At 36.0% G+C, this 27,570-nt stretch overlaps 3 protein-coding genes and 1 long non-coding RNA gene across 7 annotated transcripts; 2 read left to right on the top strand and 2 right to left on the bottom strand.

Moving 5' to 3' along the window:
* The first annotated feature begins 869 nt into the window (after positions 1-869).
* Positions 870-4,571, top strand: LOC113762479 (transcription factor MYB41-like). Its single transcript, XM_027305944.1, has 4 exons — positions 870-1,020; positions 1,673-1,861; positions 2,763-2,892; positions 3,714-4,571. The coding sequence occupies exons 2-4, from the start codon at positions 1,681-1,683 to the stop codon at positions 4,372-4,374; spliced, it is 972 nt and encodes a 323-aa protein (XP_027161745.1). The 5' UTR covers positions 870-1,020; positions 1,673-1,680; the 3' UTR covers positions 4,375-4,571.
* Positions 4,572-6,083: 1,512 nt separating this feature from the next.
* LOC113761942 (remorin-like) lies at positions 6,084-8,972 on the bottom strand. Its single transcript, XM_027305139.1, has 5 exons — positions 8,572-8,972; positions 7,700-7,741; positions 7,507-7,594; positions 7,075-7,156; positions 6,084-6,628 (listed from the first exon to the last, which is right to left on the bottom strand). The coding sequence occupies exons 1-5, from the start codon at positions 8,765-8,767 to the stop codon at positions 6,434-6,436; spliced, it is 603 nt and encodes a 200-aa protein (XP_027160940.1). The 5' UTR covers positions 8,768-8,972; the 3' UTR covers positions 6,084-6,433.
* A 6,296-nt stretch (positions 8,973-15,268) lies between these two features.
* On the bottom strand, positions 15,269-18,871 carry LOC113763865 (transmembrane ascorbate ferrireductase 1). Its single transcript, XM_027307842.1, has 4 exons — positions 18,438-18,871; positions 16,731-16,779; positions 16,411-16,610; positions 15,269-15,850 (listed from the first exon to the last, which is right to left on the bottom strand). The coding sequence occupies exons 1-4, from the start codon at positions 18,579-18,581 to the stop codon at positions 15,548-15,550; spliced, it is 696 nt and encodes a 231-aa protein (XP_027163643.1). The 5' UTR covers positions 18,582-18,871; the 3' UTR covers positions 15,269-15,547.
* Positions 18,872-19,709: 838 nt separating this feature from the next.
* On the top strand, positions 19,710-26,700 carry LOC113760636. 4 transcript variants are annotated; one of them, XR_003467084.1, is made up of 9 exons: positions 19,722-20,222; positions 20,366-20,437; positions 20,536-20,603; positions 21,670-21,758; positions 24,068-24,202; positions 24,296-24,427; positions 24,515-24,635; positions 24,730-25,946; positions 26,184-26,700. It is a non-coding gene; the product is annotated as an uncharacterized LOC113760636 (long non-coding RNA). The 4 variants fall into 4 exon arrangements; XR_003467086.1 differs by having other exon boundaries at positions 19,723-20,222; positions 26,321-26,700; XR_003467083.1 differs by having other exon boundaries at positions 19,710-20,222; positions 24,730-26,700.
* Positions 26,701-27,570: the final 870 nt, after the last annotated feature.

Raw genomic sequence — 27,570 nt, 5'->3', positions numbered from 1 at the left:
GAATGATAACTATGTAAAATTTGAATTTAAAATTTAATTTTTATATACATGTTATGAATATAATAATAATAGTGTATGTATTATTAGTATATATAAAATTTATTCTAAAATAAATGCATAACAGATACGTATACCTATGTAAAGGACAACAAAAGATGCCCAAAAAAAATGGCATGTTTGGTCATCATATTATTAATTAGGAAAGAAAAACAACAAAAGGAAAACAGAAAACTGCTTGTCCCCCGAGGGATATGTTTTTGTACCGTCTGGAATCTGAAACCACGGCGATTCTAGACGTCATTTTCACTGTCAAGTCTGTCACCTTTCAAAAAAAGAACTTCGTGGGCCAATTGGTAATTCAGCAATAATTTAAGGGTCAGTTTGGGATTTTAGAAAAAAGTCACCTGCCATCTAATTGGAGGGAAATTAGCGCCACGTTGACATTTGTTTGCCTCCTCTGGCGTTAAAAAAGTCTCGTCTCATCCAAGTAATGTAAAGACACGCAAACAAATGCTAGCTGTTTACTAGTAGCAGTACTTGACCAACAGGAGGAAGAAAAAGAAAAAGGTCAGAGCCAAGCCAACAACACTACCCTCTTTTCGTATTTCCCCAAGAAATAAACCAGCCACTACTGTATCATCGCCCCCCCTTTTTTTAAAAAAAAAAATATTTATACCCCATTAGTCTATTTAGTCTAGTCACGAAATTAAAACACAGGTGAGGTGAAAGAAACAGTAGGAAAACACATGACACGTGTAACAAAACCACCGACTTTGTCACGGTTGCTCCCCGGAAAAGTCCAAGTGGCCTTAGGTAATCTCATCAAACCAACCAGTCCCCCTAACAAAACTAGCGTCGGCACTCTGACGTCTGTGGAGCAGTGGTGTTTCACAATCTTTTTGCCATCTTTTCTGCTGACTCGAGTCATCAGCATTTTCACTACTATGACAGCTAACAGCAAAAACCAACACAAGACCGACGTCCAAACCAATCACCGCTCTCCTCTTGCTGGATTTTCCGGTGAGAATTCGATCATCTTCTTTCTCACACGCTAAAACAGACTCGAGCACAGGACATGTTGTTGTCATGTAATACTCTCTGCGTGTATGTATTAGTAGCAGCATGCGTTCACATATTTGTGCTATTTGTTGAGATGGGATTGCATTAAAATTTTCTGCTTTGACCAAAGGTTGAAACTTTATAGTCGTAATTAGTCGTCAGTAAGAAGAATTCTTTTGCTCCTTGAATCATACTTAGTAGTTAGAATGTGGCTCTTGGAAATAAATTGATGTAAAAGTATTTATTGGCACAAAGGAAGGAGTAAATGCAGAGGGGGCAGAAATGAAAGAGATAGAAATGTTGGTACTCTGTTGCAGTGGTCGTCTCTGGATGTCTGCCATAATGACTTCCCTTATTGTATGAATCTGATCCTCATGCATTTATAGTCTTGAGATTCCATTCTTGTGCTTTAAAGTCCTTTCTTTTTTCCCTCACAATTTATATCATCTGAAAGCCTCTTGTCCCTCTTTCCTTTTCTCACTCTCTCTTTTTCTTTCTTGTGCACAAGAAAAAACAATTTTTTTTCTTTCTTTTGTTCAAATGAACCAGTGGATTTTTGAAATGTTAAGTAGTGGCAGTAATTTGTTTGTGGGATTTTTTTCTGCGGTTGTAGTTGCTTGAATGAGGAACATGGAAAAGAAGAAGAAACGAGAGACGAAGCAAAAGAAGATGGGAAGATCACCATGTTGTGATAAAGAGGCAGTGAAGAAAGGGGCATGGAGTCCTGAAGAGGACAAGACTCTTGTTGACTACATCAACAAGAATGGGCATGGTACCTGGCGATCCCTCCCTAAACTTGCAGGTTGTCTTCTCTTTCTTTCCATCTTGTAACTTTTTCTTTCTTTCTTTCTTTCTTTCTTGTCTGAGTGTTTGTGGCATCTAAGCTGGCATAAGGCATGGCCCGCATGGGACTGTTTGATGGATCAAGTTGCATCTTGGAAATTTTCTTTTTGGTTGGCTACTGATCCTTCCAGCTTATTTTGCAGCCCAGATTCATTAGACAAAACATGAAAAAATATGTCTAGTTGGTCAGAAGAGGAAAGGTCCATCTCCTTTTTTTGTCTCCTGTCTTTGTGGATCAGCTAGTGAGTAGCGACACGAAGATGAGCTACTCTTCTCATGGACTTTCCCTTCTTTTGCTCACGAATTAAAATTGACACCATGTTATTTACATAAATTCAGGACCTAATTACCAAGAGAAGGCAACAGTTAAATTAGTGTGTTGGAGTATGTTAAATGTTTCAATTTTGTGCTGCTATAGCCATATTATCTATCACCAAGGGCTCTAAGACATGGTAGGAAAAACTTCATGTTCCACAATGGCACAGTTCCAACCTGACGGTAACACCGCTATTCCTCATGTTACACCTTACTATGGAAATTTATCAAATTCGAGGACATTTCTTCCTCTTCATAATACCAATAGTTAGCTCTCGATTGCATCACTTAGAGGTACTTGATGAATAGAGTTGAAACAGTAAATGATGCATTTGTTTTCTAGACTACCGGATTGTTACTTTCTTGGCCTTCATTTCTGGAGATTTAATAGCCACTAGTCAGCATAAGTTGCAAAGTAACTTTTTACATTCACCTAGCCAAATAAAGGCCTAGAACAGGACACCCACGTCTATAGATGGTGTAAATCTCAATGAAATGTATCTACAAAACTGAAAAGTGAATCTTTTTCTGAATCTTTTATTTAGGTCTCCTTCGATGTGGCAAGAGCTGCCGACTTCGGTGGACAAATTATCTCCGTCCTGGTATTAAACGTGGTCCATTCTGTCCCGAGGAAGAAGCTTCTATCATGCAGCTGCATACCATGCTAGGCAACAAGTAAATGATAAATTAAGTTAATTACTCCTTTCTACATGCAGAGTCAATTATATTTTTATCCCATTGACTGGTATGTTGGTTAGCAAGTTAGGCTAGTTGGCTACAATTCTTTCATTACTTTGATGTTTGACGTGCTAAATTTTCTGCCACATCTATATGTTTGTTCAGTTTAATTACATCTTGATGCTACCGTGTCTGTTACTTTATGTCTTTTGCTTAACATTTTGAGAATTTGATACAAATCATTCCTTGCATGATACAACTATACTGATTAACAAGCCAACATGACTAGCAAGATTTATATACTTGTCGTGTTTGGAAAGCCAATACTTAAAAGCTTCTTCTCCTCTCTGTACCACTTAGATCTTTTCTCGGTGGACTATATTGATGCAAGAAACTGGTTAACAGGCTTCTTCTCCTCTCAGTGTTCTGCAATCTTAGTTGACTTGCATTTCTGGTGTTACAAGCCATGTTTTTGTCTCATGTAACTTTGATTATCCTTTCTTAACTGAAACACATAGGTGGCATGATATTCTTGTGGATGATTTAGCACTACAAGCTTGCTGATGGATATTTTTCTAAGAACCATGATAAGGATGACCTCAGTACACTTGCTGCCCTTGGATATGAAAATTTTCCACTTATGCCTCTAATTCCAGTAACTGGCGCCTATTCCTTTCTATGCCTTTTCCTGAATAGCAAAAATTATTGATTCAGTTATTTTGCCTGTTTGATTGGCTATTTTTGTTAGCTTTATGTATCAAATTGCTTGACATTTTATAGTTTTGATATTCTATTCATCTTCTCAAATTTAATCATAGATGGGCAGCTATAGCTTCTCACTTACCTGGAAGAACAGACAATGAAATCAAGAACTTCTGGAACTCGCATCTAAAGAAGCGTGTTAAAGCAAGCCTCGACCAGCCAGAGTCCATTTTAACATCTGATGACTTTGGATTGGAAACTCCATCAACTCGCCACATGGTGCAGTGGGAAAGTGCCAGACTTGAAGCAGAGGCCCGGCTATCAATGGATCCTTTACTCCTGAGCTCATCATCAGCAGCTAAAACGGAATGCGACTACTTCCTTCGTCTTTGGAATTCTGAAGTTGGAGAATCATTTCGTCAAGGAGTCGCTTGTCAGAGTCCTTTGTCTCAAGTGTCATCATCCATAAAAGATGAATCAACTTCTGGAGTTACAACACAGACTGATTCTGCAAGGATATTTGGCTCTGCTGATGCCACTGAAAATCAGAAGCAGGAAGAGCATATGAGCTGCCATAATTCAGAAGAGCTGCTTACTGGTTCTGATTCCTCAAAGTCACATGAATTGGATAATTCCTCAGAAACAAAGATGCAGCTACTGCAAGATTTACCGAATGGTAATGATATGGAATTTCTGCAAGAACCTATTGATGATGTCTCCATGTACCTGCAAGAACCAATTTCACTGACTGACTGCTATCCTTGGAAACAATTATAGTTGTGGTTATAGCAACTTACATCTGAAAAACTGCTGCAGTAATTATTTACATGTTTTGCTAATTACAGCCGCTGGCTGTTTAAAACTCTAAATCAAGGAGCTCTAGTCCCAGAGGACAGTAAATCAGGTAGCAAACCAAACAGTTTTGGCAATTTGTATATGTACTGGGTTTTGGAAAAGGCAGAAAAACTTCTTTCTTTTTTGTGTGTCGTTATTACTGAATACACCTTCTCCGTCATTTTCCATAACCGGTTCTCCTCGTCCTCCTCCCCCTCCCCCAGGGTGAGTGCATAACCAATTTTGTTAGGCTTCTTGAGCATTAAAGCCTTGAAGGACGTGCTCTATTTTTCTCTTATTAATGATCTGCGTACAAAATGCTTAACGAGAAATGTGCCAAAATCCTTTTATAACAAGAGGTAGATTAGTCGACAAAACAATATTAAAGTGGACCTGTAACATTCAAATTCTCGATGCAAATTCCTGTATACGTCCGTTCAATACGTCTTCTCGTATGTGATCTAAAATCTGTATCGCTTTGAGCAAATGTAGAGAAAGCTTGTCGGTAGACCTGTCAGCATTTTTTGTTCCGGATCAGCCAGCATTTCTTGTTTCTTTCTGAGTAAAATATCAAAAAAGCCCCTTATGATTTCAAATCATATATTTCGACCTCTCATAGTTTGAACCTTTCAAAGCATTTGTTTGGATAGTGTATTATTTGAAATATTATTTGGAATAATTACTGTAGCACTTTTTATGATGTGATGTATGTGAGATAAAAAGGTGATTGGGAATATAAAAAGATAGATTGAGAAATGTGTTTGTGATGCAAGCGAAATATTATTTAGAATAATTTTGGTATCCAAACACTTTTGACACCAATTATCCTAATATATATAAATAATAAAAGATCTTCTAACAATCATCCTATTAAACAAACTTAAGGAAAAACCCCCTATACTTGAGCCAACCAACGTAAATAGGAATAAAGTAAGTTGTGTTTAGAAGTTCTTATTTATTTATTTTGTGTATAGAAATAAGGTGACTTTTATTTTATGTATAGAAATAAAGTGAGTTGTATTTGGGAGTTTTGGATTTTTTTTAAAATTTTATGAGTTCTAAAGGTTTTGATAGATATATCATCTAACAATTTGATTTTAAAAATTATTTTTCATATCAAGCAACCTCAAACTTGTTAATTTAGATGATTTTTATCTATTTTTCACATTAATTCAAATCACGAGATATTGGATTTTTTTTGTATGTTTGCTTAATCACAGCGAATTTTTTTGTATTATAACTCTAAGGATATAATAGATATATCAATTAAAAATTTGTTTATTTTCCGCATAAATACTTACAAAAGAAGCACGTGTATTTCAAATCCATTAATTCAAACGATTCCTGTCACTTTTTAAATTAGTTCAAACCACCAGATTTAAAACTATAGGGATTTTTCTATATATTTAATCTCAAGAAGCTCTTCTATATTTTACACTTTCTTTTTCTTTGGTTTGTCTCCAGGAAAATACATAAAGAAAGGACTAATCTATTCTGAAGACATTTGTGGCACTGCCACATCTGGATTGTCTATCTAACCTAACCTTATCAAGTTTGCAGCGTAAGGATTAGGTTGAAGCTTCTAAGCAATAACAACCCAATCAGCACAGTTCCAAGAAAATGTCTTGGGAAATTTTGGGACCACAAAAAAATGTCAATAAAGGAGGAAGAAGGATAACATTATAGTTGCAAGCACACTTCTAAATTTTTCCGGCAAGCTTTCCAGGACAATTTACTGTTTGCATTCATATCCTACCGAAGATCGACCTTAACAGCTTCGACTACAAGGAACGGTTTCTTCCAATCTTTCTTGTCACAAATGCACAATTCTGTCATCCTCCACATGCTAAAATACATAATTATGCACACCCAACAATGAATGCTAATTAACGTGGCACAGTTTTTGCAAGCCAAACACATGTATTAACAAATAAAGCAATAAAATGAAAAATTTACAACGCAGATTCCAACAGTTTTCATGTAGACCTGATAATTTTCAGCTTCAGAAACATCCTAGGAGTTTCTTTGGAGCAGTTCCAGTGGCACGGTATTTTGCTGCTCCCTCTTCTGCCTTGAGGAGATCTTCCCCGCGTTTGTACTCAATGGCCGCCTTCTGTTCTTCTGCTGACTTGTGGAGGGCAGCGATCTTATTTTTCATTTTCTCTACATATTCTGCCTTCTGTTTCTCCAGCTTTTCCTACATACCATAAAACCCATGTGTGTCGATAGAGATTGAAGCTTCTTAACTGAAGTACCATTTACTTGCAATGGTGCCAATGGTTTACATACATCTAGACAAGTATGGGATCATCAACCTGTTAAAAATTAAAATGAAGTGGAAAACAAGAGAATGCCCCGCTTGTGGAGTCACATATAATATAATCCTTTGCAAGATTAAATATATGAATCACTTAAACGCAGAAAGTGCTTGAACCTTGACTAATATTCTTGCATTTAAGTAGCCATTTTCTTCAATGGTTCACAGAACTGGCTAGTAAAGCTTTTAACACACTCTATTAACTTCTAAAAAATGCCTTTGAATTATGATTTGTCCCACAAAGGATGTGCTAACATGGAGACTAAAGGACACCTAATGTTACAGTTCTACTTCGGCAAAAAAAAATATTAGTGAGGACTTGTTACCTCAATCTTTCTGAGTTCGGCTTCTATAGATGCCTTCATGCTGTTCTCCCAGGACCCAATGGCTGATATCTTTTTCTGAGCTCTGTCAACAAAATTCAGATTGAAGGTTGTCAACATTGTCAACTACCAGACCTTCAAACCCCTTCCCACCCCGTCAAACAACAAACAAAAAGCAGTAACTGGAATGAAAAAAGCCTTTTGGTTATGTGGTTTGGTTGATACCGCATATGGTTTTGTGTGGTAACATATAGGCATTGTTCAAATGTTAGCAGTCAAAAGTTTCCTCAGAGTTCCAAAATGTTAGCAGTCAAAGTTTGCCACCAAGGCCAAAGAAGAGAATTGACCAAAGTACTCAGTATTCTTAGACATCTTTAGTAATAGAAAAGGCCATGAATAGACAATAGATGGTGAGTTATCAGGAAAGCTTCTTACTTGTTTTCAGCTTTAGATTTCTCACTTTCTTCCCATGCCTTGATCAAAGACAGCCTCTTCTCTGTTGCCACTCGTGCTAGCACTGCATCTGAGGGTGGATATTTCAAGCAAAGTGAGTATATTCTTTCCAGTTCCGCATGGTGGGAATCAGAATAATACGTGTATCAGTACCACACATGCAAAATTATGTTACCTCGGTTAATAGAACCCTCAGCAGGTTTCTCTTCAGCAGGTTCTGCCACAGACAGAAAAAAAAAGAACAAACAATTAAAGCGCAAAATAGAGGAAGAAATCTGTTCCAATCATTTGAAGGCTCCTTACGTCCAATTAGGCGGGCGATGAGAGATGGTATCAACCCATATGGATATGAGGATTAAAAAAAAAAAAAATCACACAAACAGAGAAAGACAAAAATATTATAACTAGTTTATCTCCAATTTTGGTGTATATTCATTTCGATATGATCAAGTCCCCCCCCCCCACCCCAAAAATAAAAAGGATCAAGTTTAGCATCATGCTTAGCAATTAAACAAGACTGATAAAAATCAATCAGGAATACACCCAAAAGTAAATTTAATTCCCACCCCAACCATAAATTAGCAACTTTTAACCATTAACTACACGCTACCAACATAATACTTTACTCCTTGAGTTGGGAGAAAAATAACAACTATCATATGCTACTAGCATATCCTCCTTATAATTCAATTTGGATAAATAAGATAGTAATTTCATAGACAGTCAGTTTGCTTGAATTATGATCGAGAATCAATTAAAAAACCAATCTTGAAGAATAAGTATGCAACAGAAGTGACGTATTTCCACTCCACCGATGAAAATACAATCAAGAATTGTTTCCAAAATTACCAATCTTGAAGAATAAGCATGCAATATAGGTGGCTTATTTCCAAGCAAACGCAAACTTACCCCAAAATCAAGAATCCAATCAGCTGAAAATACATTTTGTCAGTATTACTGCACTACATACTGATGTCATCCCGAGAATTGTTCCAGAAAACAAAAAAAAAGGGAAATCGTAAGGTGAATTGTACTTTACATACATACTTTCAACGATGCCAAGAGCTTTGGAGTCATCATGTTTCTCCTCAGGAACTGGGACTAGTGGTTTCTCCTCAGTTACTGAGACTAGTGGTTTCTCCTCAGCCACATCTTTAAGAGCTTTAGCGGATTCTGGTCCCGGAGGCGGAGGCTCAGAAGAAGCGGTCTCGGGCTCTACTTTTTTGGCTTCCTCTTCTGCCATGACTAGCAACTAGTGTTGTGCGAGCCTAGCAGCAGAATTAAGCGTAGAAGAAGATACTACTAGCACTGTAGCAAACGAAAATACTAGAAGAGCGGATTGAAGATTTGTGGGACGGGGGGGGGGGGGGGGGGAAGAAAGAGAGGAGAAGGGGATATGGTGATATTATTGGGAGTTGGTTGGAGGAGTGTAACTGTCTCGCTGAAATAGTGAAATGAATTGGAACAGAAACGATGCCATGCCGCTCCTTTGAATCATTTTTGGTGGTGTCGGCCCTACTCTTAGTTGGCACTTACACACCTAAACAAATGCTTAGACCATCTTCACTTGATTGAATCGGGAGAATGATTAAGAATCTTACTCCTCTATGATGGGGTTGGGTAGACCCTGAGTACGATGGTGGAACTTGGTAGCCCTGAGTTCAAGGCTATATTTGCTACTAAAATTACAAGGATCATTAATGTACAATCAATGCTCATTTGTCGTCTACAATGGAGTACTAGTAATGTTCAACCGTATTTAATTTTGGAGGGCACCTATCTTGATAGGAAGAGGCGTGTGAGGTTAACCTAGGATCCTATGTGTTTGGATAGGTTTTATTTGCAATTTATATATATATATATATTATTTAGCTACATTAGAAATACATTTTCTTACATACATTCTTATTTTTTTAATCACTTTTTTAATTTCATATATATCCTCATTTCAAGAAGCATCACACTGATCATTCCAAATAATCTCCTATGCAAGCACACTCAATTTAAGCCAACAACCATTTGGTCTGTTGGACATCACCAATATTTTAAGTCTCGATTGTGGGTCGAATGTCAAGGGTTCAAATTTTACCTCCCACCAACTATTATTTGTGGCTTGTCACTTACAGTGACTTCCTCCAATGGTGTTTCCCATCGATTAGGTTTCCCTCTAAAATAAGATAGGGGAGGTCAATGGTTCAAAACTTGTTTCCTACCGGTCACTATTTGTGATTTATCACTTTCAGTGGCTTCCTTCGACAGTGTTTCCCGTCGATTAAGGTACAACTTTCCTAATCATTTGATCCATTCTTTGTATCAAGAGAGTTTAGTTAATTTGTTCGGACTATAGTCTAACAGAGGCAGCCTAAGCCAAGGGCCCAACATGTTTGCTTTCCCAACGTCTGTTTACTTATCAGCTGGACTATAGTGGTAAATTCAAAAAGTTTACTAACCTTGGAATAACGGTCCCTTGAGGCTTTTCCTTTTCTGCAAAAGCGATATTTGACACTTGAAACCAGAGAAAAGTTGCCTTTTTTTTACAATTGTGGAGGATGCATTGGGTCACCTCTTTGCTTGTAATGCGGTTTTAGTGCTGGTGTGGTTGTTCTAAAATGCGGATCAACCTTTTGCTAATTATTTCGTTGAATTCTAGAACTGCTTAGTTTCGTGTCCGCGCGATTATTTCTATTGAGGAATGGAATTAAAGGGCAATCGTATCATTCCAAGTTAACGGATCCTAGGAATTGGTATACTCCGCCTCAAGACCTAAGCTTACAAACACGGATACTAAATACACCCTAATGGAGATTTAGGGGCAGGAGGGGCTTCACTCATGAACCCTAAAGTAACATTATTGTCATCATCATCCTAAATCCTGGACAGGGAGACCCAAAATGACATCAAAATTGAGTTGTTGGGTTGGCCTGACAACCCTTGCCAACCACAAAAACAGATACTATACCTTTTCATCATCCTCAATTCCTGAAAGGAATAATAGGGACGCCACTGACCAAACTTGTGGATGCGCATCCATGATGATCCATCAATCCACAAATAAGTACCATAATCCCAGTAGGCAGCTACTAGCCGAGTCCGTCTTTTCCTAGCTCCACAATCTTTTAGAATGCGAGCATGCACCGTTTTTCTTCTCTGCCTTTTATTTCCCCACTTTTGAGTTGTATAAATTTCTGTGTCGAGAGTAGGGATGTAATCGAACCGAGCTGTTCGCGAGCAGCTCGGTCAAGAGCTTGACTCGAACTCGGTCAAACCGAGTTCGAGTCGAGTTTCGAGCAGCTCGATAAGGTTATCGAGTCGAGTTCGAGCATCCAGAAGTGATGCTCGAAGGCTCGACGAGCCTTATCGAGTATTTTAATTTTAATTATTTAATATTTTAATTTTAATTATTTAATATATTATTATTATAAAATTACCCTTATACCCAAAAGAATTGTCGAATTTACGAAATGTTTCAAGTCATATAAAAATTTTAAAAGGGTAATAATGTCTTTTCGCTCAAAAATTATCAAAAAAATGAAATTTAATAACTCGAGCTCGATAAGACTCGAATGGACTCGAGCCCATACGAGTCGAGCTCGAGTATTGCGAGCAAGTTTCGAGCTCGAGCTTCAATAATACTACTCGCTCGAGCACCCTATCTGTATGTCGAGTCGAGCTCGATTACAGTTAGTCGAGAAATGTGTGAGTATAATCTTTCTTGGTGGTTTAATGGTCGTTCTCACGTTTCAATATAAAAATGCTAGTAGTGAAAAAAAAAAAAAAAAGAAGGTTCCTTGCTATTTTCACCCCTTCTTTAATAAATTAGTTGTGGTGGTTTTATGAGATGCTTGGAGAACTGCCTAGGGATTTACTCTTTTTGGATTCACTAGTTTTTTAAAAAATAGTTTTTCAAATAATTATAAAAAATTTTAAAAATTACTCTAAAAAATAGTTTAAATTTTTTTAATATTTAAAAAATATCCTAAAATATATTTTAAAAACTCTACTACTCTTAAATATTTCAAAATATTTTCTAAAAATATCCAAAAATATAATCTAAAAACTCTGCTATAGTAAAATTTTTCAAAAACACCCCAAAAATAGTTAATCCAAACTAATAACTAGATGTTGAAGAATTCTGACACAAGCTGGAGCCAAACTTTAACGTAAAATAAAAGTCTATTACCCATTATGAATTCATCTATGAACATTAGAGGACAAAATTTGCTACCGTAAAATGGGACTTGGGGTTCCAAAACTAGCCAATTTTTAGTTAGTTGGGACACTCGCGAGATACCGGTGAGGTCCCCTAGTTTGACTCTCAAGTCAAGACACTTTTACTTTCTCTTGTAAGAGTGAACTTTAAAATAAATAATAATAATAATAATAATAAAAGTGGGAGCAGGGCAATATCTTTTATTTTATTTTTTTATTTTTTGTATTACGAGCATGTTATTTTGAAAAAGAAAAATTAAAAGAGACGAAAAATCTGTTTTTTTAGTAAAGGAAGATAAACCATTTGCCTTTGGACGGTGGATAAACTCTGGGGTAGAAAAGACTTCTTCTATTTTCCGAGTGAAATGAATGGCTCTTCATTCACATGTTGACAGGTTTGAAACTTCAAACTTGGGAGGCGAGAGAGCGGTGTCTGCGCGCGTCGTTGGTTTTTGGAAATTTTTATTTTAGGGCGATGTTTTTGTCCAAGGGACAGTCAAATGTTAACGCTACTACTTCAAGGGCAAGAGAGAAACAGCGAGGACTGGAGGCCCCGGGAGTGGGGACCCAAAATGGTTCTTTTTGTATTTTCCATTTCTGCGGCTGTGATCCGGCAATGCTCCCAGCGAGAAGGTGTCATTTGCGTGCATTTCACATTTCTTTTTTTTTTTAGCAGATAAAGTCAGCAAGTAGTGGTGCCCTAATGTTCCAGCGATTCATGAAGATGCACGTACATCCCCTTCCCTTTACCCATTTGGTAAGATGTTATTCGTAGCAGCGTGTTGCTATTGTTGTGACACCGACAAGTTTGACTGATTGATGGTGTATGACTATGATTGAGGCGCTCACCGCCCACACATAGACCATCCACACAAGACATAGGGAGCCATTGTGCCAATTTTAAACATTTATTTACATATGTTTTCAATGCCTATTATTTATATTATCTTTTTCTAGTGGTGAATGGTGATGGCGATTGTTAGGGGTGTGGATTGAAATCGAAATTGAAATTTGGAACTTTAAAATCAGAATTTTTCAAAATTTTGGTATCAGAATTTTCGACCAATTTTGATTTCGATTTCACCAATTCCGATTCGAATTCATTCTGAATTCAATTCGAAATTCGGTAAATTTCGATTTCACCGAATTCATGAATATAAAAATTATTATTATTATATAAAAATTATATTACATATATATAAAAAATATTATATATATGTGTGTGAAAACAAAATTGAAATCGAAATAGGAACTCCAATTTTACCGAATTCATGAATATAAAAATTATTATTATAATATAAATGTTATATAATATATATCATATATATATATGAAAAACATATTTGAAATCGAAATAGGAATTCCGATTTCGATTTCGAATTGTGAATTCGAAATCGAAATTTTTGATTTGAAAAATCTTATTACCGAATTCAACCAATTCGAAATCGGATATTTCGATTTCCATTCCGAATTATCGAATTCGAAATTCCGAATTCAATCGGTAAATCAAAATTTTTCGATTTTGTACTCCCCTAGCGATTATGATGAGGAAAGATCACGCCACGCACATCTCATTGCTCTTCATTGCTCCCCACCTCTATTTGAATTTATATTTATTTTTATTTTTATTTTAATATGAATTATCATTTAAAGTTATATTTGACTAATTAAGTTGCATTTGTTAAAATTCGTCGAATTGCATGAATTTTTTTAAATTGTTGTATTCTTTGATATTTTGTTAATGTAACGAACTCATCTTCTTATAAAGAAAAAGACTATCGCCGCTGCTTAATGTAGTGTACATTTTTCTATTTCTAATTTATTTTAATTTATTCATATTAAAATATTTGGCAGCATTTGACTTTATGTTCATATATTTTTGTTATCAATTTTATTTTATTTCATTTATACCTTAATATGTGTTTTTTATTACAATTAATTTTTTCCTTTCTTAATCAAAGGAATGCATTAACGTCTAAATGACAAAAATATGTGTATCTTTATTATATTTCACTAAAATGCTCTTTGTTGTTGTTTTCATGGTAACGGTTAGATTGCATTTTTTCTTATTTTCTATGCTATTAGATTATTGAATTATTCAATAAAGCTTATATTTATTATAAGTTCTAATTTGGTGAGAAAAACGTTTTTCCAAACTTATTGCATTATTAGATTATTCAACAAGTTAGCTTATAGATTGCTTGATTCTCCTATTTTTCCTTTGCTTTGCTTGTAATAAGTCCTAAGTCATATAATGCAATCATTTTTCAATTACCTAATCAGATTAAATACTTGCATTTTCTTCAATGTTAGGTTGTCTTTCACAAAAAAGTCATCCTTTCAATGAATTATCAATCGTACTTCATCTGTTTATAACCATTAGATTGAAAGACAAAGTACTAGCTTAATTTAGCTTTTATAGACTATCTTTTTAGATGAAATTATTATCAACAAACTAACCTCGAATAGTACAGTGCAAACCTTACATACACTACCAACTTTTATTGTGCATCATTTTCTTCATGTTTTATTTTCTTGTCATTCTCGCGTAGCAGAGGGAAAGCTTGCTTCCCTTTCTTGTTTTCTCATATTTGGTAATACAATTTTTCTTATTTTTTACTTCAGCAAATCTATGCATTTACATCTTGTTGTAGTAACACATACTTTCCTTTGCATGTTTTCTGTTTTCCTTTTGTGGCATTACTTTCAGTACTCAAAATTTTTGCTTTGTCTGTCACTTTACTCCAGGTTAGTTATTTTATTTATAACTAGAATGCCTAATGTTTGATAAAATACTGGTTAAGTTTCGTTCATAATCATGAGTTTCATTAGTAAACTATTACTAGTTGCTTAGTATTGAATTATATGCAGTGTATAACTTGTGATTGGAAACTTTGGTGATGAACATTATTGAATCCGATTAAAACTCAAGTTAATTTGTCAAATATAACTTGAAATAATCATGTAAATGATACTCCAATTGAATTATATCTCTCCAAAATTTAGAGTTTGAAAAGTCTATTAAATTATTTCAACTTTATATTATTGCATATAAATAAAAGGGGGATGTAATTTCAAAAACAAAAAAAAATATTTAAAATTGAATACAACTTATTAAAAAAATAAAGATTATTATTGCTACCAAATGTACTGTACATTATTCTCTTTTACTTTTATTCATTAATAAATTAATATTTAACGACATTTTAAATTATTATCTTAAAATATTTAGCACCGGTCAAACCTATAGAAACCAACTAAAATTGCTACCAACCATAATATACACTTTTCCTATCTATTTCATTGTGTTTTATTTATGTGTTAATACTTGCTTTTTATTACAATAAATTTTTTTCCCTTTATTAACCAAAGCAATGTATTAAAATGTTCTTTATAATATATTTACACATGACACTCAATTTATAAACAATCCTTCAAATTTTGTTACCCTTGAACATTTTAGGATGGGCATTGCACAGCCAGACCTTACTAGCATTGTAAATATATATATACTCAATTGATGCTGCTAAACAACTAGAGGGGAAGCCCACAGCCCGCGTGAAAAGATTAGTGCACTTCAGTCACATAATACATAGTACAACCAACGGTACAACTTATGCAATTTCCCATTAGAATCGTCCCCTACCAATCCTCATCCTGGTTTATTTCGAGGCACCATATTTGTGATGTACCACATCTATTCTGCTTCGCCAATACCACAAACAACAACAAACAACAACAGAAGACGGGCCCGAAATGATAGTACACGCTAGACGTCAAAGCATACAGCTACCAAGTGACGGTGATACTACATCTAGTTTATGGCCGAGTAGCTATATTCATCCTCTGCAACAGGCTTAGAGAAGACGGTCAAGACAACGAAGGTCCCAAACAATATCGTGACAAGGGCCGTGAAGTTGACCAGGAATGCTTCAGCCCCATATTTCTCTAGGCCTGAGTTCTCAAGGAATGTAAGCTTCTCAAGGTACCCTAGTGAGGCATTCCCAACTGCCAAGATGTACACAAACAGCCCAAACACCACGTGCCATGGAAGTGATTCGTGCCTGATTTCTGATGAGCCACCGGGGTAGAAGAACACCAGGAAACCATAAATCCACTGCAACAAAATGTCAACAATAAACAAACAAACAAAGCATCAAATGGTTATTTCCAGGACTGAGCAAAACTAGCGGAATGCTCTTGCAGACTTCGAGAGTTCTACACAGAACAGCCAAGCTGTAAGACAGATTGAGTAACAAATTACGATTACAGTCCACTAATTCTTTCCAGGCAGAACATTGTCCAACTACAGCGGCCCAAATACAATGAGGTCTAGAAGCAAGCAAGCAACCCCCCCCCCCCCTTTTTTGCTTAATTCATACTAGAATGTCACCACCATTCAAGCTCAAAGAGAACAATGAGGTGTAGCAATAGACGAGCTAGCAAAGCAAGGCCTCCATAGCTGGAAATATATTCGAGTAATCTACTCTGATACTTTTGAGGGCGTGGAGAGAAAATAAACCAAAGAAAAGAAAAAATGCGAGCAAGAGCTTGAGATAATTATTGAAAGATAGGAACCGAGAGAATTAATAGAGCAAAAAATGTTAAGGTATAATACACGATGATTATCGACAACAACCAGTGTAGTGCAGGAGAAGAATTCAAGCTTGAAGTTACCTGGATGCCATAGAGAACAATAATCCCAATTCCAAGCCAAGAATGTAAACTATACAAATTGGCAATATTGCTCTCGTTATGAAACTTGAATGCCGTGTATATCCCGATGATACCAAGTATGAGGGCAATAGCATGCAAGACTAGATGTATCAATTTCTTCAGTTCCTTCCTCAAGGGAAGAGTTTTATAAGTAATAATGGCTGCATTAAAAGAAAATGGGAAGATGAAGAGAACATCATAAAGGCTATTCAATACCCCAAACAAAAAAAGGAAGAAGAAGAAGAGGGGGAGTACTTATCTTGATAAGACATATAACTTACCTTCACCCCCAATTACAATCAAGCCAAGGAGCATGAGAACAGGATGAATCTGGAAAAGAACAAACAAAAACCATAATTAAACCTTAAGCAAAATTTCGTTTAATGACATTCCATGCTTACATTGGCAAGAATAACCTCAAAATCTACCCTGCCGTAAAAACTCATATCTTAAAAGTGAATTACCAAACCTCAACTAGACCAAAATTTCTCTCATCAGATGACAGCAATCAATGTGAAGGGACCACATAAAGATCACTTTATGAAATGCTCCTATAACAGACAGGACAAAATGTCTTAATCCCTTCACAGATGTCACTGATAAACTTCCAGTCATCTTAATCTATTTAGAGAAAAGCATATGGACACTTCAAAATGCAACCACCGTTTCATACCTCCAACAGAACTTTTCCGTTGGCTCCATTTAATGCCGTTTATTTCCAACCACACCCAGCCAGTGTGCCTCAAGATTTAATCCGAAAGTCCAAACCTAGATAGCTACCTATCTTGAACATCTTTCTTTGAATGAGCTTAAGGAACAATCAAGAGTTCAAGACATGCCATCGTACTAAAACAAATTAGTAGAGCATATGTTTGAAACTTTAATTTCTGACTGAAAAAAAAAAAATCATTAGAAGCGGTTTAGATATGCCAAACTTTGTTCAAAATCAAATGGAAAGATCCACGCACAAACAGCCCTTTATCTTTTTTTTTTTTTTTTGGGTATAATCCACAGGTATCCGTATCTGTTTTATGGTCTGTGATTAATTCTATCCGAGCAGCGTCAGACCCCTTGCAGGGAAAACTCTCCCAACGTTGTCTTTTGTATTACCAAGGGTTTCGAACCCGAGACCTCGTGGTTAAGAGATACAAGAAAGGAAGGTTGGCCATGTGAAGATCTAAAAAATAAAATGGTAAACAATCAGTCAACCACCAAATCCCAAACAATCGCAACATCTACCAACCCACCCAGTTGCTAGCGTTAGCAGGATGACATATTTTGGACTTGTATTTTCCTATTTCAACCAAGAAATAAAAATCATAAAAATAAGTAAGTGTTTGGTTGCATAACGATCGGATTTTTAAGCCAATCCCATGCGGCATATATCCATCAACTAAAGAGACGCAGCTCATGGCGGAGTTGATACCTGAATGGCTCTTATATTGTTGTCCAGCTATTGTATGTCTTCCCGTGAGCATAAATGTTTCAAGAATCAATACTCCTAGTCTTATAATTTTGAAAAGGTCCAAAAGTAGAATGTGTAGTGCCAAGGAGAATCAACGAGAAGAAACAGAGAGGTGGAAGTCAAAAGTACCGAATACCACATGAAAAGTATGGCTCCATTCTCGGCCTCCCTCCCTCCATCCCCGAATCATGGTGTATAGATAGAGGTACTAATCCACAACTAAAAGCTCAAATTCAACATGTCTTAAACATTCCGCCGGACCGATACAAAGGTATACCCAAAGCTTAAAGCTTGAAAAGTGACAACAGAGAGTAATCAAACCTTGAGTCTCGAGGGTTTGGTGCGATCATATTCATGTAGCAAAAGAAAAGTCTAAATCTAACAGTCCTAAAAAAAAAAGAAAAGAAAAGGGTAGACGGGAAAAAAAATGAAGAGAAAAGGGGAAAATAATAAGTGACAAAACTAATCGTTTCGACAAATTTTAAAAAAAAAAAAAGAAAGATAAGTGACAAGAAGTACATACATTGAAGATGAGACTCTTGTTGGCGGATTCCCAAGCTAATCCACCCCTGAAGCTTATGTTCCATATCAGCACCATAATAATCCCCGCAACCCCGAGAACTTGGGCTACCACAGCAAAAGGCACCGCCTTTATCCCAATCGCCATCCCTCTCTAATTTTGGTTCCGGAAAGAAGTGGGATTTCCTGATAGCTAAAACGTTACTCAAAAATTCAAAATGAACTGGCTCTTTTATCAGCCATTAACATTTGATATGATAGAGAGAGAAGGAGAAGAAGAAGAAGAGAGGGCGTCCCGCTCCTGAGCGGCGAGTGCTGGTGATGGGTCCTCTTACGTGCAGTTGTTACTGTACAAGAGGATCTCAATTCTGTTTATTCGACTGAGGTGAGAAGTCGTCGCTTCAGAAAATTTTTGTGGGTTGTGGGGATTTGCGTCGCCAAATACCAGCGTACCGTATCAATATTACGAGTAGTAGCGTGTGGTTGTATAACGTGGGTCGGGTTCCACGTGTGAAAAGGCGATAGGGATGAGGATTGAAGTCTACGTCGTTATTGGATTTTTAATCGTCGTGTCTCATGTTCCACCCGTTGCCATAGGACATGACTCCTAGTATCATATCTTATCTTACATATATAGAAAAAGCTAAGACTTCTTCTCCCACATTGATCCACCTGGCGGCATTAGAGGAGGGAGAAAATTTTTCTTCCTTTTTGTCCTGGGAATGTTTACTACTTCCGCTAATAGTATATCACTGTTGAGGGCATTTGCCTTTTTACATGAAATTACTATCTTGCCCAAAGAAATCTTACATATATAGAAAAAGCTAAGACTTCTTCTCCCACATTGATCCACCTGGCGGCATTAGAGGAGGGAGAAAATTTTTCTTCCTTTTATGTCCTGGGAATGTTTACTACTTCCGCTAATAGTATATCACTGTTGAGGGCATTTTGGCCTTTTTACATGAAATTACTATCTTGCCCAAAGAAAAATAACTAGCCACAAAACAGTAACAAACTATTGAGGGTTATGCCTGACTTTTTGCGCATATTCTTTTGCTTTACTTCTCAGTCTTTCACGTCTCTTCCGCGCATATTCTTTTGCTTTTACTTCTCAGTCTTTCACGTCTCTTCCCCTCTTTCCTTAGACCAAAGAAACCGGTAGTTGGCATTGGCTCTGTTCTCCACTTATTCTTTGTCTCCATTATGAAAGACAAGAAGCCAAAAAGTCAAACAACTTTAGCACCGATGGCAGGGAAGGAATTCATGTTCATTTGCACTTCATTTTACAACTTTAGCCCATCATCTTTGTTTTCTTCTTCGTTTCTTTCTCTCTGTTTCCCGTTTCTTTATTTCTCCTTTTTTTTCTTGCTGGTTCAACGAAGAAAAGTACAACTTCAATTCTTCCATCAGTAGCCAATTGTTTAGAAGTGTTTTTGACTTTTTCCCTAGCATTCTTGCCCTCTCTTTCCCGTTCTTTCCGTTTCGTTTTCTTTTTGCTTCAGAAGAAGCATATTTGCAGATTTCATTTTCTTTTCATGTTAAGCTCTACATTTTCTCCTTCGTCCCTCCCTCTCTGTTTCCATTCCTTTGTTTCTCTTTTGTTTTCTTCCTGGATCGGACAAACAAAAGTACCAACTTATCTGCTCCAACACCTGGTCAATAATTTGACCATCTTTTCCCCCAAAATATGGCCGCTCATCCATATCCCAATCGTGCTATTGTTCCAGAAAGAGTCAATTGTGGCTGCTCATCCATATCCCAACTATGCGATTATTCCACAAAGAGTCAGGTATGAGCTATGATTTCCACCTATTATTAGAGATATAGGGTTTGTCCTTTTGCCCTCCTTTTCATTTGCCAGTTCACAAATTATCGAAAGTGAGAAGAAAAATCTCTAACAACTCATCAATTTTGTGTCTTTATATACATTAGGAACACAAACACTGCTCACAAAAAAAATCAACGCTTCTTCCTCCTTTTGCTCTGTAACATCTCCGAGTAAAGGTAACTACTCATATTCTGTGCCTAATATTTTTCCCCACCAGTCTTGAAGAGATTGGATAATTTATATACTTTCTATTTTCGTTGCCAAATTTCTTCAGGGGTTTAATTGCACTTTGAAAGAATTGGTGCAGAAGAGCTTCTGATTTAGCGTTCACAGATTTCAGTTGTAAGTTCGTTTGCTTTCAGTTATTACTTGTCGACTGAATTTTTTTTCCCTTACTTTTTTTGTTATCACTTTTAAGTTCCCTTGCGAGTATCAAGTCCATAGATTGTAAGTTCTCCTATTTTTTTCCTCCAATTCAACGAATATGGTATTTTTGAGTGGTGGATAGGATGGGATAGAAGGTTGTGTAGGTGAAATAGATTTTGGTTGTTGATAGAGCAAAGGAATGGTCTGATACTTGGTAATTACTTGTATCCATGTTTTTGGGGTCTAAAGTCGTGGATTTGCAAGTTGGACACGACAGTGAGTGAGACGGACAGAAGTTGTGGAATAGGCGGACATGCATAATCATATATATATGCAAGTTGGACTTTAGCTTTCTATGTACGTAATATATATTTGGCTTTCTAACTTCCTATAACTGCTTTTTATATATGTATAGGAAATGGAGAGAGGTGGTAGTTGGAATAAATATTGTGTCATTTTATGAATTTTTAATTTTGTCCTTAAAAATTAATTTTTATTCTTCTAATCAGATTTGCTAACATAATCTCCCATAACACTCTTAAATATTATAACTACCAAATAAACTATAGCTGTTTTTAAAGAAAAAATTACTAATAAATTACAAATTTTTATTACAAAAAGGATTCCAACAACAAAAAGGATTCTTGGTGGTCAAAAACAAACGGAAACACCTATACTATACAGGCACAAAAATTGGATTAGATTCATTGTATCAGGTTTATTAGAAAAATTAATAGTTAGTGTGTCTATCATTCCTCTAATTGGATTAGATTCTTGTGCTTGTTGTTGTTCAGCTTCTAATATAATATTCGAAATCCTCAGATACAAGCTTGAGGGTAGGTGTAGGTGGGTGGTATTTCTTAATATTTCAGCTACTTTTCTCCTTAACAGATTCACATTCATTTAAAGTGTGCCTAATTATATTTTCGCCTCTGTCTAATTTTTTCTCATCTGAGTATAGTTTAAACATATTGGATAATTTGTATAGTTTTACATTGATGCCTTTCTTGTACAATTTATTTTGGTTGCCAACCTTTTTCAGGGGTTTAGTTACGATTTAAAAGAGTCGGTGCTAAAGAAGCTTTGGTTTGGGGTTGGCAGATTCATATTAAGGAATTGCTTCAATTCAAGGTTATTCCTTCTATTCCTTCACTACATCTTACAATTTTCGTGCTTAAGTTTTGTTCTGCTTGACTACACCCTGGAGAATATCATAACTGAATCTCTATGCTGATATGATTTTTCTTTCTCAGATTTTGCCTCTTACTATTTAATCACTCTAATTCGTTGAATATGACGGTCTGAAACAATTAATCTCATGTTTGTATCTCTTGGTCAGCTGCTTGTATCTAACAGTTTGGATTTCATATGTATAGAAGTTAGCTTTACTCTCTTCATTAGCTATCATTAGTGACATTTTATTACTCCTACTTTCATTAAAATGAAAAGAAAAAAGAATGTAAATAAACCCTTTAGTTTAGTAGATGAGTGGCTCGATGAATGTTACAATGCTGAGGTTTCATTAAAAAGGAACGCAAATAGCTCTCATACAATAGAACAATCTGAAGAGCTATCAACAAACCTCCCATTTTCTCAGGCTCATCCTGCTAATCCAATCCATATGCATTCTGATACTACATATGTCAATATTCAGACCTCAGGAAATAACGCTCATCTAATTCGTCCCACCTTCCACTTTATGACAGACCCAAATAGTAACATCATTAGGAAGGATCATGACAATTATACTAATGAAGTTGTCCCTGTTTCTAAACATTTATCCTCTTCCAATGTCGCATCTATGCATGGATTAGATAGTTCTCATTTAAGGACCTTAAATCAATCAAATCATAACCAGCTCCTATTAACCTCTAATATTGACGAGGTTTATGCTCACTCTCACAGTTCGCCTTCCATCAATTTTACATGTATCCCTGAAATCCATACTTCTCATATCAAGAGCTGCCCTCAACCTAATGATATTGATCTTAGATCAAGCTCAAATAGAACATCTTCTTATCAAGACAGCTTTAATGAGAACTATAATCTCACAGTCACTCGACTTCGTGGTATAAGTGGAACAGCAAATGTTTCCACTTCTCAACCAACTTCCTCAGTACTACCTCTCTCTGCTATTCTTTCTCATCCTTCTGCATATGATCTTGAAGAAAAACGCTTCGAGAAAAAGAATTATAGAAGACAAGCATACATAAAGTGGAAATCTAAGAAATTACGTAGACATGGTTGCACTAAAATCCAACATGTACCAGCTCTGAGATTGGAAAGGATTGAGAATTGCACAGCTGCTACCAACTCTGCATTACAATCCGATGTACAATCACTAACCCAAAAAGGTAATGAATTCTCTATCTGAGATTTGTCTATTTCCACTTTCTTTTATAAATTTTTTTATACAAAAAAAGGTTTAAAACACCTTTTCAAACCATCTTTTCTAAATTCATAAAAACTTTCAGACCATCTTTAATACAGTCAATATGAAATAAACACTATCAATAATTCTTCTGAAAAATCATTGATTCGATCATCAAAGAAATCCTCCAATAATAACCATTCAGCTTTATACTCACTTCCCTTCAATTTTAGGATACAAAAATTTGCAAGATTTTAGAATTACTAATCAATGAATGCAAATCACCTTATAGGTAAGACGCGTCCGAGTGGAAGAGATTTGCTAAGGTTCATACCTGATTACCCTGATAGGTTACCATTGGAGCCGCAGTGTCAGCATTGCGGAGCAAAGAAATTCTATTCTGAGACAATGAATTTCTGTTGTTCCAGCGGTGAAGTAGTTCTCTCTCAAAATAAACTCCCTAATGTTCTAAAAGAGCTCTTAACTTCAACTTCAGAAGAAGCAAAAACCTTTAGGACTATGATTAGAACTTATAACAACCACTTTGGTGTCACCTCTTTTGGTGTTAAATATGACAAGAAACTCTGTAGAAGAAATAAAGGAATCTATACATTTAGAATTCAAGGGCAAATTTATCATTTTTTAAACAACTTAAACTCAGCCAATGATCATGGCCAAAACCTTCAATTATATTTTCATGATCCTGAAATTGAGTTAGCCAATCGAATAGCATCTTGCCCCAGGTTATCAGAAACTTTAGTTAAGAAACTCATGTGCGTGTTGGAAAACAATCCATACGCTAAATTTTTTCGAACTTTAAGTGGAGTGCCTAATCTTGATAATTATCACATTGTCCTAAAGAGCATTCCTGGTCTAGACCAGAGAGTCTATAATAAACCTACAAGCTCACAAGTAGCAGCTTTGTGGATTGAAGGTGAAGACAATAGTCAAACAGGAAAGCGAGACATTAGAGTGCACACTCATAGTGGGACCTCAAAAAATATTCAATATTATTATGGATGTTATGATCCACTTCAATACCCACTAATGTTTCCTTTTGGTGATCTAGGATGGCACCAAGGCATTCCGAAAAAGGGAATAAAGGCACAAACTAAGAGATTGAGAAAAAAAAAACTTACAACCGAATCTATTTGCCCCATCAATGTCTCTAATGTAGATGAATTACTTGAGAATGAAGAGGCTGGTAAGTAAATACAAGTTTATTAATCAGCACTCTTTAATGTAAAATTTCACAAAAATATCAACTAATAAAAAATTTTCTTCTCACTTTACACAGTAATGAGTAGCTTTCAAGAAGATCCAGATTTCGTTTCCGTGCGAGAGTATTATGCTTATAAGCTCCAGAAGCAGATACAGATTGGATCATAAAATGTTCATCATGCAGACAAGAAGCCAAAGTGGAACTAAGGTATTGTTTCTCATCTAGCCTGTTTAAAATTAACTCTTTTATACTATACATTGTACAATAAACTAAAACTCGGACATTGCACATAAGGTGTCGCATTGGAATAACAGTGACCGATCCAACTGCAAGCATTCAATGCTTAATATCTGGAAAAGAAGCTGAAAGACTGATACAATTGACTGCTGCGCAGCTTAAGGATGCAGAGGCACATGTACATCAGCACACCTAACTTTCAAGTTTTCGTTCAACATTTATATACAGAAATACTAATATATAAACACTCACATTGATGCTTATCATTTCAGGGAATAACAATGAACCAAGAACTCTCTGCCATCATGAAAAAGTACAGGTTGATCTGTTTTATCAAAACATATGAGACAACTTTTCAAGGACAACTTCAAAGAAGAAATGCAATCATCAAAGCCTACCCAACAGCTGAAGTCCCCAACATATCATTGGCTCTATTAGATTCACCACCAACTCTCCAAGCTTCAGAAACTGGAACAACATCAAACACCAAGCAAAAACAAGTCATAGAACAACAAACGTTCACACCAACAGCCAAGTTGCTCCTTCAAGAAATAGCCGAATCCACTGCTACTAAAAAAAGCTTCATCACTAAATCAACAACTGCTGCAACAACCAGCCACAAACTGCTTGAAGACACTGCTACCTCAGCTTCACCAAATACCACCCCAATCGACGAAACTGCTGCCAGCCCAACAAAGAAACCAAAACAGGAAGGAAAAGGGAATTGAACACTCCCCAACCCTTACTAAAACCTTTTGATATTGCTAGAGAAGAACTTAGCAGGTCTATCATGCCTAAATTGTAGTTTTAGAATCCATTGCTCCAATATTTTTTGATAGAGCAATGCATTCTAATACTTAGAATTAGTACCTCCTCCCTCACCTGCTAACAACTCCTATTACCAGAACCATAAACCTGTAAAGCCTAGGTTCATGACTTTGTCAAGCTGAAAATGCAGTATTAGAATCCATTGCTCCAATATCTTTTGATAGAGTAGTGCATTCTAATACTCATATGTCATATAAGCTTCTCTAGCAATCAATAATATGTGCAGTACTTCTATACGTTCCAAATGAGCGGTTTACTTTTCATATAAGTTAAAAATTTACATATGTTTCTCCATATATCTACTTTATTGCATTCATTTAATTACAAGTTGAAAGTGTTGGTGCAGAAAAGCCTTTTATTTGGGGTTCACAGATTTGCACTAAGGAATTGCTTCAATTTCAGGTCACTTTCTCCTCTTCCTTGACTACACGCTATAATGTTTGTGCTTAAGTTTTGTTATATTTCATCTATTATTCATAATTTTTTCAGTTGTAGGTTCGTTTGATCTCACTTATTAATTGAACGTATGCTTTATACGATTATGGTGAGGTTGGCTAATCAATAGATTTATATGTACTGGAAGCAAACGAGTATGATCAAGGAAGATCACCTACTTGCTGCAATCAAAGTTGCTGCTTCTATCAGGGGACACAACCTATCAGTAAGCTTTTCTTCACATAATTGGCCTTAAGGTCAACGAAAAGACTGCAGCATCATAGCATTATCTCATCTTACTTCACTTTACCTTAACTTTGTTGGTAAATCCAGGGATCAGGAATTTGATAAAATGAAATTCAATGAGTGAAAATTGAGATGTCCCTTTTTGTGCTATATAAATTCTTATGTTCTAAATTATTGAATTTCGCATATACTGATTATCTATGGTTTACATTTCTAGCTGCATGGTTTTGTAAAGAAAGGGAAATTGCAGGATGCCCTCACTAGCATCGACCTTCTAATCATTCCTGTTCGAGTTCATAGGAAACTAGCAATGACTAAAGATGACCTTTTTAATATCAATCCTCACATTGTTAGGACTCTATGAACGAATTTCAAAGTGCTGTGCGAAAGCTATTATTCGCATGGTGCCATTTGGGGCTGCAATGAACGTCACATCTTGCCATCAAACATTTGGGCTGCAAGGAATTTCAAAGTGTTTGTAAAGTTACGCACTATTGTTCTACGATTCAGTTAATTTTGTTTTGGTGTTGTCTAGATATCTTTATTATCAATATTTGGTAATTCAAAGTCCAACATGCTTGAATTAGCCAAAGATTTGAATTTTTTTTGGTCATAATTCTTCTGCAAGCTGTACAAATTATTGTAAAACTGTGGAATTGTATGTGATCGAGCTGTACAAATTATTGTAAAAATCTGGAATCATACGTGAGTGTGTATCTTTCTGCATGAAAGAAACATTGTGTGCTGTGAGTTAATTAACTTGAGTTTATTGTCTTCTTCATTCATGTTTATTTTTCATATTGCATATGCGCTCATTTCTCCGAGTTACGCATTTGCATAGACACTACATAAAACTTGCCAAGAATTTACATGTTATTCTTTAAAGAAATGAGAATACCAGCAAATTTCTCAATATTTTTGACACTATATATTGGGCATTGGCTGTGCCTTGCACAGCCAGAAAATCTCTAGTAAGTATTACTTATTTGCTTTGATTGGTGACTGCTTTTCCTCCTCTTTCTTTTCATTTGTTTGTTTTCTTTCTTTCCCTATCATATTCAATTCACACTGACTGAGGGACTCTCTAGTACTACGTACCCGTTCATTAATGTAACAATAGTAGGAGTAATATACAAATACGACACCGCCTAATAACACATTGGAATGCTTATTCATTTGCCAATTGACAGAAAATAACACATTGGAGTTCCCGGATCACGTTTCATGCTCATGGTAGTTTGTCCTGAAGGGATTCGGTTAGAATTAATAAAATTGGTTGCCTCCCGGTTTCAGCTATTTATTGTTTTTACGAAATAAAAAAAGTCCCTCAAAAAAAAAAATTAGAAAAGTTTTTAAACGAAAAAGCGGATGAGGTAATCTCTGACGCAAATGTTTCAATTATGTGGACCTCAGTAATTATGATGATTGGAGAATCCAAAAGATCTCTATTGCAAATTCTCTCCACATTCATCCTATCTGCCTCCGGTGTGGTCACTCTACATCGGATTCGTCTCGAGTCTGGGGGGTTTTCAACACCCCGTACCAATCGCGTCTTGAACCGCAGAATGACTCCTTGCTGCGCTGTAAACCGAGCGACAACTTGC

Source organism: Coffea eugenioides, chromosome 2, assembly GCF_003713205.1.
Source record: "Coffea eugenioides isolate CCC68of chromosome 2, Ceug_1.0, whole genome shotgun sequence".
Taxonomy (NCBI): Eukaryota; Viridiplantae; Streptophyta; class Magnoliopsida; order Gentianales; family Rubiaceae; genus Coffea; species Coffea eugenioides.
This window is presented reverse-complemented; position numbering and strand designations above follow the sequence as displayed.

Excerpts from the sequence above, each read along its gene's own strand:
- LOC113761942 (XM_027305139.1), bottom strand. The coding sequence starts at position 8,767 with ATGGCAGAAGAGGAAGCCAAAAAAGTAGAGCCCGAGACCGCTTCTTCT. Across the intron at positions 7,595-7,699 it reads TGAGGGTTCTATTAACCGAG|ATGCAGTGCTAGCACGAGTG; the intron begins GTAACATAATTT and ends ATCCACCCTCAG. Across the intron at positions 6,629-7,074 it reads CCGAACTCAGAAAGATTGAG|GAAAAGCTGGAGAAACAGAA; the intron begins GTAACAAGTCCT and ends TATGGTATGTAG.
- LOC113762479 (XM_027305944.1), top strand. The coding sequence starts at position 1,681 with ATGAGGAACATGGAAAAGAAGAAGAAACGAGAGACGAAGCAAAAGAAG. Across the intron at positions 1,862-2,762 it reads ATCCCTCCCTAAACTTGCAG|GTCTCCTTCGATGTGGCAAG; the intron begins GTTGTCTTCTCT and ends TCTTTTATTTAG. Across the intron at positions 2,893-3,713 it reads CATACCATGCTAGGCAACAA|ATGGGCAGCTATAGCTTCTC; the intron begins GTAAATGATAAA and ends ATTTAATCATAG.
- LOC113763865 (XM_027307842.1), bottom strand. The coding sequence starts at position 18,581 with ATGGCGATTGGGATAAAGGCGGTGCCTTTTGCTGTGGTAGCCCAAGTT. Across the intron at positions 16,611-16,730 it reads GATTGTAATTGGGGGTGAAG|CCATTATTACTTATAAAACT; the intron begins GTAAGTTATATG and ends CTTTTAATGCAG. Across the intron at positions 15,851-16,410 it reads TTGTTCTCTATGGCATCCAG|TGGATTTATGGTTTCCTGGT; the intron begins GTAACTTCAAGC and ends ATTTTGTTGCAG.